Below are 13,607 nucleotides of genomic sequence, written 5' to 3'. Positions count from 1 at the left end.
GGTCTTTTAAGCCATAGCCTATTAAAACTGATTCATGGTACAAAATATGTTTTATTTTTATTATTATGTCAGATATACAATAAGTTATTAATGAGGTGTTGCAATGTTGAGAAATTACTCCTTTACAGAGATCCTAACCCTAACCATATGACTACACACTTCAATGAACTACAAATAGCAGCGCCTGTTCCACCGATAGAATGATAAAGGGTATGGGTAATGTAGTTTAATAAAAAAAAAAAAAAAAATACTATCTTAAATGAACAAAGGGATGTCTAAATAGGTTCATTGTGCAAACCTCTATGACATATTTGAGAGGCAGGATGAAAGTAGTTGTTTTACTTTGAGCACTGTTTAAAACACCTTTATACCACATTTCAAAGTCTGAAAACTTTGTCCAACATTATTTAGTAAACATAGCAAAATTAGTTAATTACCGTATTTCCTCAAATAGAAGCCTGTAGTCAATTAAACGCCAGGCCTCTGATAGTGGCCGGGGTCTCAAATAAAGGCCGGGGGAAAATGAGTGGATAATCTCCTAAATGCCGTTCATTTAATGCAAAACCATCCTGATGCCACGCGCCCGATGCGAGTCATGCCAGTGTGACACACACTAATCCTGGTCTCTTCTATAGTTAACCTAAAAACTTTACAGGGATTGCTTTGTAAATTAAATTGAGAATATAATGGATGCATGTGCCATTTTAAATAGGCTACTGTAGTCTATGTGAGATGCTACAAATATCGATCTTCACAATGTTTTCGCCGAGAACTCGTTCATCTTCGGATGCGGAGCTGCGCGTGGAATTACAAAAAATGCATATTATTTTGTTGTATGGTGATATTTTTGCAAAAGTTTCTTAAAAAAATCAATGATATTTGTCCACTGGAACGATCACTTTAAATGCTGTTTTACTAACCGAGGTTTAGGAGGAACATGTCAGATAATTGACACAGGTGGAGAGTACTCAGCCAATCAACAAAATAGGTATATATACGAAGCCATCTTACCTCCATTTTGTTGAAAGTTTTTTTATATAGTAAGGATCCAGAGCATGGATGAGGCCCCTGAAACCCTCATCCTCAACCACTGTAAATGGCTGAGTCTTTTAAAACATCTTGACTAATGCCTCATCAACCATTTGCTTGTGAGATGATATAATGTATGGTGATAATATACATATACATATATTAATTTAAATCATGATCATGTAATTACAATTATGAATAAAAATCATTAAGCAACAGTCCTACTTTGTGTGCTTGTAGGATTGTTCTGGGGCTGTGCAATGTCATGCAAAGCTCTGAAATGCCTTAGCATGGATGATGTGCTGTTTCCATACGCAAGCTCCTTGTCACACACCAAGCATCTCACCTTCTGAAAAAAGGAAAGGAAATTACATACAAGAATAAAATACGTAAAATGTCTTGATATATATCCCCATCTTTAAAAAAAGCGTACATACATTGGAAGCTATAAGCTCAAAATGTTCCCAGATAGGAGAAGTCTTTCTTTTTTTTCCTCTGTTGCCATTGCTCTAAATACAAACCCTTCACCAAACACCAACACCCTATCCTCTAATCCCACCCTAACGCTAAATACAACACCAAATTATCTAAAAAAAAAAATGCAACGGTTTTACCGTACTACAAAAACACAACACCAACAACAAAAAAAGAATGAATAGTGACAAATAAATGTTTATCTAAATGTAATATATTGATTAACTTTCAAAGTACAGCACTCTCCTCACAAACCAATCAACCAGACTGAGCCAACAGGGACTCCTTAAGTAAGATCTGGGGGTTCGAAGCTTCTGACACGCAAAGTGAAACGTGCACATGATTGGACAGAAAGTGAGGCTTCATCTGTCATCGATCACGTGACTCAGGGAAACCAATACACACCCCGATACGGAGCTTCACTACAAATTGTGTCGCATGCGCGATACTCACATCGAAGCTTCAGTGTCATATGTAACATCACTAGTGGTTGACTCAAATTTGTAAATTATGGTCAGGAAACATTCACACAATCTGTCGAAATAAACTGGTGTGATCTCATTAACTTTGGATGAATTTTACTCACCAGTGCAATTAACCCAGTTTAAGTTAAAATAAATCAGTTCAACTGTTTGGAAATAGGTGTAATAATTTTAACGTCAAAAAACATTTACGTCAACAGCCACGAGAGTGCACTCTATGCTGCTCCTGTAGCCTAGCCCTGAAAAAATTAAATGAAAACAAATGAAAACTGAAAAACTATTAACTGAAATATTAACTTAAAGCAGCACTAGGTAACTTTTCAACCTTCATAATATATTTTCAAGACTCTTGTGATGATACATTGACTTACAATTGGTTGAATTACACGTCTGCCATAGCTTGACGGGGTCTGTATCATTTTTAATCGAACTTTTTCGGGTAGTAACCCGAGAACAAAAAGAACTACAAAATTAGACTGCTTTACGGCATATACATCACTTCCACCAACGAAAAAACACAACGTGACTGCAAAAGAAAGTAAAGGGGAAAAAATACATACAGTATATATCATTTGTGGTGCTATTTTATAGATCCGTGCATAGTATAAGCTACAATTCCCCAGAAAGACTGGAAATCCAGCTAGGTCCATTTCCCTGCTCCTGCTCATACCTCTGTGTGCCCTGCACAAGCGTTAAAAGCGAATGGTTGTTTAGTGCAGTTTCCTATGAGATGGACAAAAAAAGAAATCACATTGATGGCAAAAAAGCAGAAAAGCTCTTACTTAAGGAACAGGATATTTGTCTATATAGTGTTATTGTTTTGTAACATTGTGGTTCGTTGGTTTCAGCTGAAAGTTGCCACAGTAGGCTCCTGGATTTATATTAATTTAATGTCTATATTAATTTAATTTAAAATAGTTACAATTAGGGATGCACCGAATCCAGATTTTTGAGGTTCGGCCGAATACCGAATCCACAGGTTAAGATTCTGCCGAATCTGAATCCGAAACCGAATACCGAATTCAACTCCCATCCTCAGTCAATTATCACAGTAAGCAAATTAATGACATAAACAATGTTCACAGCAGTGTATTTTTAATTTAATTTAATTTTTTTTTTAAAGGCAACATTATGCCTTTAAAATCCTAACTATGTTAGGATTAGGCAATCAGGTAGTGACTTCAATGAGGGGGGTAATAATTTGGCAGGGGGTCAAAAATCGGCACAACACCGGCGAATGAAAATACATTCAAACACATTCATGTAAAGTATTTGTAATCAAAACTTAGTATAGTAATAATTATTATTGTAATCATCATCATCTTGGAAACGTTTTTTAATTCATGTTTTGCAAAAGCACTCAATACAGCCACTGTCGTGCAAACACTGGTTTTACACAGATTAAATAAACTTACATTGACATAACATAAACTTACACAAATCCTTGGTTCACCCGTGCTCATATATTATCAGCATCAGTTTTCCGAGAGAAACAGCAGCCGTCCCACTCCGAGAGAAACAGTTCGGTTCAAGACGACGCTATGCATGCAGTATCTCAGCTCACCGGTTCTCACAGCAAAACATGTCTCAGTTCAGTGAACTGTTGGAGTTACAACATATACTTTAAGATATTAGTTTATTTCTAGTCTGAGGGACTGTCACTCATGTCAGAAAGTGAGGAACTATAGTAACTTGTGAGATTTGCGCTGATTTGAGACGCAAACCGTTTAGAACGATTCAGTCCGATTTGGTGAACTGGTTCGACCGGATCACTAAAAAGATCCGGTTAAAAAGAACGATTTGTTCGCAAACCGGACATCCAGCGGCTATTGTTTAGGGGTTTTGCCACCACGAGATCGGCATTGCAAATTGAACATATAGCTCGACTTGAATTGCCTTCTTGTGACTGAAAGTACTGCCAAACAACACATTTTCTGTTCACAAGTTCCATTCCCTTTCTCACAGCCAACTGCATTCGAACGGCCCACCTAGTAAACACGTTGCCATCAACCGCGGCATCATGTTCGACCAGTATCGCGTAGCACAAGCGGGTTTGGAAAAAAAATTCTAAGGTTCGGCGGAAACCGAACCCAGTCAAAAAGCCCAATATTCGGCTGAATCCGAACCCGAATCCTGGATTCGGTGCATCCCTAGTTACAATTGCTTTAGTTTATCCATTTTAAGTGGTGCAGCTTTATAAGACGTCATTCATTGTTCAAGGTAAACAAAAGCAATCAAAATGTCATGTTTTAGAACTTGCTTAGCTATTTCTTAGGGTGCGTTCACACTTGTAGTTCGGTTAGTTTGGTTTGTTTGGTCCGGACCAAAAAACAAAAGCAAAACATAAAGTCCTGCTCGCATAACGTTCACACTGGCATTTTTAACAGCGAACCTAAAGTTACTGAACCAAAGGCATAGGGAGACACTCACAACCTGATTGGTTGGCTTATATGACGCAGGAGCTTGCTTACCGAACATTCAAAACAATGCTGTGTGCTGGATTACACACGGTCATTTTATGAGTGTACATATGGCATTATTTTTACCAGCTGAGAACTCATGAAGAGCTCATAAAATGTTCAAAACATTCAAAACAACACTGTGTGCTGGATTAAACGAGGTCATTGTATGCGTGTACATATGGCATTATTTTTTACCAGAGAACTCATGAAGAGCTCATGAAATGTTCAAAACAACGCTGTGTGCTGGATTAAACGAGGTCATTGTATGCGTGTACATATGGCATTATTTTTACCGGCTGAGAACTCATGAAGAGCTCATAAAATGTTCAAAACATTCAAAACAGCAGCAGGATTTCCTCCGTTGTGCAGAAAAGAGACGGGCATCTCTTATGCAAAAGACACGGCCGTTCTGTCGTCTGTATGGGCAACATTTGATGATAAAAATCAGGTATGCTTTTTGTGCATTTTTTCTAGCATTTTCGAAACACGCTCGTCTGACCAAATATTGATTAGGCACCGCCTCGTTGCTCCACGTTTGCCCTCTAACGTTAACGTTAGTCATTTTGGATACACCGATCTTTCCGCATCGTCAAATCAGTTGACTATGCGTAGCATCTTGTGATATTACGTCCGGTTTTTGGTTCGTTTGCATGTCTTTGGTCCGTGTTGCGTTCATATATCAATCGAACCGCACCAGCGTTCGTTTGGAAGCGGACCGAGACCCATCTTTTTAGCGGTCTCGGTCCGCTTGTTTGGTGTGCACCAGGGTTCGGATGGCAGCGTTCACATATGTCCAAATGAACCGCACTAACCGAGCAATCGCACCAGGGTTCGTTTTAATCGAACCAAACATGACAAGTGTGAACCCACCCTTAATTGTTTATTTAAGAAATTTTTATATTTGTATTTGTATTGGAAGTTTGTTATGTCTTCGTCTGCAATAGTTAGGTTATTGTGAGGGTAAATTAAAGCAATGGTGAATTTTTTTTTAATGCATACTGAGCTTTTTACACTGTTAAAGACTTGGATTCCCATGCTAAACATGGACAAAGTTTCAAAAAATAGGTTGATACTCCATTGGATGGAGTATTTCTGTGTCAAAAACACTCAATCCGGTTTCACACAAGTTTCGGAAAGGTGTTTTCGAGTATGGGTCTGAGGGAAGTCAACAAGGGCGTAATTTTCTTGTACGGGCACTTCTCCTAACAACGTGCTTTGCTCAGCTTTAGGGAAGTCATCTGCTGCACTGTGCAGGTTACAGGACTTCACGAAATCAACAATGTCACCAAAGAAGTGTGTTTAGAATGTATAGTTTGTTCCCAACATTTCTGTGATGATTGTTTTATAAACAAGGCCCTGGTCAACTCTGGATTTGCTGATTGTCTAATGCTGAAAGATGTTCTCAACGAGCGGTCTCAACTATAAAAGTTCACGGTCGTTCGTTGTAATCGCAGGCAGTGAGTAAAACGGCTTCAAATTCTATTTTTGGCTATCGGCGCATAAGTGCATATCAAGTAAACAACATGATGGTGTATAGTTAATTTATTAGTGGAGCATGCAATGTATGTTGTCTGTTTAAAAACATGTGTTTAGCTGACCACTATAGGTTTCTGTTTGTTTACTGTAAAACCACTTCAAAACACAAAGAGTGAGAAAATATGTTGAACGAAATAAATTATTTCACATTAAACCTAGGGGACCTAAGGATGTCACAGCTTCCAGACGCTCTCAACACAATAGCTGCACACGCTCGTGATTCTTTAGCTCTGCCCACACGATACACCTCCATCTGATCTGTTTTATCCGGAAAGACTCTGTTCAGCGTATCTTTCTTTTATAAATATAATAAAACTAAAGACTTTTCAGAGATATGAAGGGTCATATACTAAAAACAGGAAACCAAAACAAGCCATGACACATACATGACACAATAAAAAAATTTTTTTATATGTATAGGTTTACAACGCATAAGCTGTTTTTAAACAAAAGAGAAAAATATAGTGTCTTGAATTTCTCTGAGTTTCCGTGCAGGCAGTCGTCCATGAGGGGCTACCTCTGTGCTTTAGTTTTGTTGTTTATCTTATAATAAAACTTGTTTAACATTTGCCGGTTCCTTCCCTGTGCCTTAAACATCATTACATTAGGATTTTAAATTACCTTCTCGAATGAATATTTAATATGAAAAGGAAGACAAATTGTTTATTGCACCAAAAATAAGTATATGTACATTCAGGCTACCCCAAATACAACACAAAATCAAGTGCTGATGAAAACATATTTTAGGGCCCACCATAACTAGAATAATATCTCTATGATATTTCCTGATCACAGTTTTAAAATGACCTTGATTTTCCAGGGTTCTGTAATAGTCAGTAAACTTATCCAGATATTTAATAGTAAATTGAACTTGACTTGACTAAATAAGCTAGAAACACTTTGAATCAGCCGTGAAACAGCTATGATGTTTAGCTGTTTGTAACGCAGTTCGTAGATGGGAAGGAAGGAGGCGGGAACCGGCGAACATTCAAAAACTTTTAATCAAATAAAAATAAACAAAATGAAAAGTAACACGGGCAGCCCCTCACGGACGACTGCCCGCACACACACACAACAAAACATAAACATAACATAAATTCAGGTCTGGTTCTCTCTCGTCTTCCACTGTCTTCGCTCCTCCTTTTATACTCCCGTCGCTCCGCCGTTAGACGAGACCAGTGTGGCGTGCAGCTGGCGCTCATTATCACTCGCCACCGGCCCGCTCTCACGGTCCCTCGCCTCGCTGCTTGCCACAATGTTACACAACCCACATCATCTGTGCCACCGGATGAGCCCCAACAGTAGCCATATTGAAGTCCAGATTGAAAACATATGTTTCATGTTTCATTCAATAAAGATAAATCAAATACTACAGTGCATTGTTCATTATTTTGTTCAAATTATGTCCTTTATTTATGGTCTTTCAGGTACATTACATTTCAATGCAAGATAGAATTTCAAACTATAGCAAAGGAGATGGTCTGCAGTGGAGGTCATATGCACAAAAGAAAATAAAAAGCAGCAAAGTAAAGTATAAAGAGGTGAAGGATTCTTATAAAAGAAGTGGTCATGAGGGTGGACTTCAGATGTGGTCCACATTCAGCTTTGGTGTGAACATAGTCTTAATTTCACAGATATGTATTTTCTGGGGCCATACACTTTAACAAAGAATAAAAACAGTCTCACATTTTCATGACTTTTTGTATGGATCTGTAAGTGTGATGGCAAAGAAAAAATACATTACACTGATCACAATTGGTTGTCCTCCAAACTGAATGTGCATGCAATTGTTGGAATTCCTTCATTTTCTTCATCTCGTCACACTGAGGAACACTGCATTTTCTTTCCAGAATGACTCCGCAAATGACGTTTCAAGATTGTGTGAAATGTGAAACTCTTCTCACACTGAAGACACTTGTAAGGCCTCTCTCCTTTGTGTACTCTTACATGAATGTTAAGGTTTCCTTTACGTGTAAAACTCTTTCCACACTGAGGGCAGGTAAAAGGCTTCTCTCCAGTGTGAACTCTTATGTGAACCTCAAGGTTTGATTTGTTTATGCAAGTCTTTCCACAGTGATGGCACATGAAAGGCTTCTCTCCAGAGTGAAGTTTTACATGATTCTTAAGATGTTTCCTGTCGGCGAAACTCCTTCCACACTGATGACATATAAAATATTCCTTTCTTGAGTGAATCTTCATGTGGTGATTAAGGGTACCTTTACACCTGAAACTTTTTCCACACTGACTACATACACATGGCTTCTCTCCAGTGTGAATTCTCATGTGAATCCTAAAACTTTCTTTACGTGAGAAGCTCTTCTCACACAGTTTGCAGATATAAGGACTCTCTCCAGTGTGACTTCTCATGTGAGCATTAAGGTTGTTTTTCTGTCTAAAACTCTTTCCACACTGAGGGCATATGAACGGCTTTTCTCCAGTGTGAATTCTCATGTGAGTTTTAAGATTTCCTTTTAGTGTAAAGTTTTTCCCACACATTTTGCAACTATAAGGAGTCTGTCCAGTGTGAACTATCATGTGGGCATTAAGGTTTTTTTTCTGTCTAAAACTTTTTCCACACTGAGGGCATATGAATGGCTTCTCTCCGGTGTGAATTTTCATGTGTTTTTTAAGATTTCCTTTCAGTGAGAAAGTCTTCCCACACTGTTGGCAGGTGAAAGAGCTCGCCCCAGTGTGAATTCTCATGTGAGTTGCAAGATTTCCTTTTAGTGAGAAACTCTTCCCGCATAGTTTACATGTATAAGGGGTCTGCCCAGTGTGAATTCTCATGTGGGCATCAAGGTTTTTTTTCTGTCTAAATCTTTTTCCACACTGAGGGCATATGAATGGCTTTTCTCCGGTGTGAATTCTCATGTGAGTTTTAAGATTTCCTTTTAGTGAGAAACTCTTCCCACACAGTTTGCATGTATAAGGGGTCTGCCCAGTGTGAATTCTCATGTGGGCATCAAGGTTTTTTTTCTGTCTAAATCTTTTTCCACACTGAGGGCATATGAATGGCTTTTCTCCGGTGTGAATTCTCATGTGAGTTTTAAGATTTCCTTTTAGTGAGAAACTCTTCCCACACAGTTTGCATGTATAAGGGGTCTGCCCAGTGTGAATTCTCATGTGGGCATCAAGGTTTTTCTTCTGTGTAAAACTCTTTCCACACTGAGTGCAGGTGTAAGGCTTCTCTCCGGTGTGAATTTTCATGTGTTTTTGAAGATTTCCTTTCAGTGAGAAACTCTTCCCACACTGTTGGCAGGTGAAATTTCTCTCTTCATTGTGAATTCTCATGTGGACTTCAAAGTTTCTAGTTCCTGTTTTTTGAGCTTTTTTTTGTGAGGAAGTATTTTCAGTCTTTGAGTCACTAAAAGATTTTTCTCCAGTTATAAATTCACGATGTTTCCTATGAAGATCTTTTTCTTCCATATCATATGTTTCTTGACTCTCAACTTTCAGCAATATCAGGTCTAAAGCAGAAAAAGACAAATATAAGTTAACCCCAGTTAAATGGCACAAAGCAATGGACGTCAAAATTAAATCCAAAAACTGGGCATACACGGTGCGATGCAATTTCAGCAAGGTTACCTACTCACAACTGTACGAGTAGATCGCATGCGATGTAAAGCCAAAGCTTGTATTCTTACATCGATAGTCGCGCAGACCTATATCAACCCAGCCACAACACATAATTGGGAATAATATGCCTTAACACAGAATCGACCACAGAGGCTTGGGGTCATCTTCCTTTGCTGTTCTTCCAGAAATCCAAGATCAAGAAGTGGATATTCGTTTTTTTTTCCTACGAATCTTTGCATTGACATGTACTAAACATGTGGACAAGTGGAATTTGCACCGCAGCGCCACCACACCTTGATGGTCATGACAAGAACAGCATGTATAGTTATCTTTATTGAAGTGAATTAAATTTAAATTGCTGTCATGCATGAATTAATTATATATTTTTAGCAATTTTAAATATAATAATCCACAATGATCACATTACAGAAAACTGAAATTGCACCTCAAAATAACAGCGTCAATATTTTTGAGACCCCCCAAAATTTCACAAATCACGTTTTCAGGGGAGCCCATGTCTTATTTAGGGGAGCCGAGCTCCCCCTAGCTCCCCCGTAGTTCGCACCCTGCAGGCCGTATCCAGATCAGATGGTGGACTTGCGCCCAGACATAGCCAGACTAGCGCATCCCTGGAATTTTCCCACCGACAATTCATCCTCAATAAACCCGTCTCCAGCGTAATGAATCCGATCTTTCGAAAATTCCTATTCAATAATTGTTTTCTCGACACGTCATCCTAAATAAGTGTGTCTCCGGCGTGATGACTCAGATTTGTCAAATATTCATATTTAATAATTGTTTACTCGACACATCATCCTAAATAAACCCGTCTCTAGCGCGATGACTCCGATTATTCAAATATTCATATTTTTATGTAATCGATGCGTCATCCTCAATAAATCCGTCTCTTGGGTGATACCTCGAACTTTCAAATACTCCGATCTAATATGATTTCTGACCTGTAAGGTTGCCAGAATAATAAACATACACTGTTTATTCATAGGCCAGATGAGAATTGGCACCCAGACTGAGTCTGGTTTCTCCCAAGGTTTATTTTTCTCCATCAATCCCTGATGGATTTTTGGTTCCTTGCCACTGTCGCCTTTGGCTTGGCTTGATCAGTTAGGGACACAAATAAAATGAATTACTAAATTTACTGTATAAACTATATAATTGATCTGCCCACATTGTCGCTATATGATAAATTGAAATTAGCTGATAATATCACCGTGTTCTCCAGAATGACTGTACAGCCAAATCAAATTTTGTTGCAATATTTTCCAGTTTAACACTGTGAAGCTGCTTTGAAACAATCGTCATTGTAAAAGCGCTATATAAATAAAGTTGACTTGGTGCACACACATTTAGTATTTGTGATTTTGATGTACATTCATCACCTCCTTGTAAAATACCTTTCACTGGCAATTCACAAAATTGTCCACGCTTAGTACAGAACCATAACAACTGCTACAACTGATAACAGACTGTTCAAGCTTTGTCATTTTGACATAATAAAAATGTTAAATTCATATTTTGTGTTGAACTATTTACTAGTCTGGCAAGTAGCCATATAATAACCTGGATAATTAGACAGTGTAGTATTTTATCATCTTGCAGGGTTTTTTTTTTGCATAATAATCTGCTGACCATACCCTATTCCTCAGCCTTGTCACGCCCCTTTTTTCATAACTCATTGCCCCCCAGTTTGGGTAACCAATGGGTTACATCCATTGGGTGTCAAACACACCTTTTGTCTAATACAGTGATCTAACATTTCTCTATCATGTGATCTCAATATGTCTGTCCACATGCGGTCCACTCGCTCTGTCAATAAATTAGAACACTCATTTGACATTGTTTAAAAAATATAATTTGTATAAATATCATCTGTAGGATCAAATGACCGAGTTCAGCTTTGAGAATGAAACCAACCTGTTTGTTCCTCAGTATCTTCTTGTTTCACTCTTAATTTTTCTTCAATCCTCAGGTCTTCTTCCCTCTCCTCTTTAATAAACGCCATCTTTATAATAAGTGGATCTCCGTCGCTTCACCAGGAGTTTTTCTGTGTGTTTGGACAATTTGTCATGTTTAAGATGAGAAATAATTACCGAGAAAAATAAATCCAAACTAAATCTCTGGGTGCGTCTCAATCAGCTACCTAGATCAGTAGTTAGCGCACTGGTAAGGGAATCAGTCAGATTGATTAGTAATGATATAATGGACTGAACTGATTAGCACTCAAATTTAGTGCTCTAAATGAATACTCTAGAGCTGCAAATTAATAAGGAATACAAAATATAGAGACTTAGTTATGATTTATATTTGGTATTTAATAATGTGTATATAGCCTTCATACTAGATAATACTCTCATGAAAACGTGTTTTGACACCATGGTTCCACTATAGTAATATACAGCAACAGCAACTGTAGCAGCCACGTTTTGTTAAAACCATGGTTTTAAAACTTATTGTATTACATTTAAACAGTTGTTCAACAAATCTCTAGAAAATAAAAACAGAATGACAAGTTACTATTCTATGATACAGTCTTTATTACAACAGTTACATAATCTGAAAGAAAATATACATGTTCTTGCATGTAACAAAATGATTCAGAACAATGAACTACAATCTCACAAAAAAATATTGAAGTAGTGGAAACGATGACTTAATTAAAGTTTGCATGTTGGCAGTAGAGAAAAAGCTGTGGTGTGACCGGTTAAACTCCAACAGCCTGAGAGAACCAGCAGAGATTGCTCACATGAAATACATTTCATGTAAAATTTTACACTTATGTGCTGACTATTAGAATAACAACAATAATGAATAATAATAATTTAACTGCATAAATAATTATTAATACATTTGATAAATTGACTTTACGCATGAGTCCCAAAACGAGGGGACGCTATAAACCATATTGCTGCGCTCAATAATTGGGATAGTGCCCAAAACTGATTTGCTCACACTCAAGTCATCATAGGTTTATGACATTCTTCTTTCAGACGAACAAAATCAAAGTTATAAGTAAAAATGTCCTGGCTCTTCCTGAACATTATAAAGCGAATGTCCTGGCTTTAAAATGACATGTTATTTTCCACCCAATTTTTTTTTTACTGCATAGCTCTGTCCAACTAAAATACATTGTTGGCGATGAAGATGAAAGAGGAAGGGAGGAGATGGCTGGATGACAGGATTTTGTTTTAAGAAATTAACATATGAAATCTCTGTGACAGTTAATCTGGTTCATTTCTTCATTTTTTCTATTTGGCTAGTATAAATTCTGAATGGCTGGTAAATTAAAATTTGTAGCCAAATTGGCTGGTGAGTGGAACATTTTTTTTTAAATCCCTGGTTAGCATACTAAAACCATGGCTAATTTTGTAATTACTATAGGTTTATTGTTAATGCAGAAACAAAACCAGGTTCGTAATGCTATCTTGTGAGTAAAACAATGGTTAATACTGGTTGTGACAAACTGATTGAAATGAGACGCACCTTTTCAATTACTCGTTTGGATGCGATGCACTTTACTGACACAAATAAAGTTCATTAATGTTAGATAAAGTCAGTCAGGTGTTGCATTCAATAATAATTAATTCAGTTACATCACTTATAAAACCAATGGATTGAACGGTTAATAACGCTTAAAACCACAAACCTCTGTTCAGATAAATCACAACAGACGCAGAAGTGCGGCGCACAATTATGACGGCATGTCGTCAATTCAAAATAGTCTCTCTCTCTCTCTCTCTCTCTCTCTCTCTCTCTCTCTCTCTCTCTCTCTCTCTCTCTCAATCACACACACGCCAAAATATGCTTTTTTTTACTAAGTATAAACAATCCCTTTAGATTTGTAAACATCTGATGAACACTGCTGAAATTTTCTTCTACACTATAAATCTTAAACTCATGACAAGTGTAGTGGACACAAATACTTAGAAATGTCAAAATTATATATGACACCCCACCCCATATGTAGAGGAAAATGCACCAAAGCTGGTTTGCCAACCGCCATTAAAGAAGAAGAATAGCGTGTGGACAGAAC

At 37.6% G+C, this 13,607-nt stretch overlaps 1 protein-coding gene across 4 annotated transcripts; it reads right to left on the bottom strand.

Annotated features, from left to right (window-relative positions):
- Positions 1–1,352: 1,352 nt before the first annotated feature.
- Positions 1,353–13,270, bottom strand: LOC137048833 (zinc finger protein 569-like). 4 transcript variants are annotated; one of them, XR_010899520.1, is made up of 4 exons: positions 13,221–13,270; positions 11,492–11,621; positions 7,728–9,450; positions 1,353–1,378 (listed from the first exon to the last, which is right to left on the bottom strand). XR_010899520.1 is itself a non-coding variant. In XM_067427137.1 (3 exons), the coding sequence occupies exons 2-3, from the start codon at positions 11,577–11,579 to the stop codon at positions 7,802–7,804; spliced, it is 1,737 nt and encodes a 578-aa protein (XP_067283238.1). In that variant the 5' UTR covers positions 11,580–11,621; positions 13,221–13,270; the 3' UTR covers positions 7,118–7,801. The 4 variants fall into 4 exon arrangements, 3 of the variants coding, with proteins under 3 accessions (XP_067283238.1, XP_067283239.1, XP_067283240.1); XM_067427137.1 differs by lacking the exon at positions 1,353–1,378 and having other exon boundaries at positions 7,118–9,450; XM_067427138.1 differs by lacking the exon at positions 1,353–1,378 and having other exon boundaries at positions 7,118–9,450; positions 13,058–13,253.
- Between the last annotated feature and the right edge of the window lie 337 nt (positions 13,271–13,607).

This window comes from Pseudorasbora parva, chromosome 20, assembly GCF_024679245.1.
Source record: "Pseudorasbora parva isolate DD20220531a chromosome 20, ASM2467924v1, whole genome shotgun sequence".
Lineage (NCBI taxonomy): Eukaryota > Metazoa > Chordata > Actinopteri > Cypriniformes > Gobionidae > Pseudorasbora > Pseudorasbora parva.
Note: the sequence above shows the minus strand (reverse complement) of the source record. Positions and strands in the feature narration are given on the sequence as shown.

Bases quoted from the DNA above. Each gene is read 5' to 3' on its own strand.
- LOC137048833 (XM_067427137.1), bottom strand. From the start codon at position 11,579: ATGGCGTTTATTAAAGAGGAGAGGGAAGAAGACCTGAGGATTGAAGAA. The intron at 9,451-11,491 runs GTTGGTTTCATT...TTTCTGCTTTAG, and splicing joins AGATACTGAGGAACAAACAG to ACCTGATATTGCTGAAAGTT.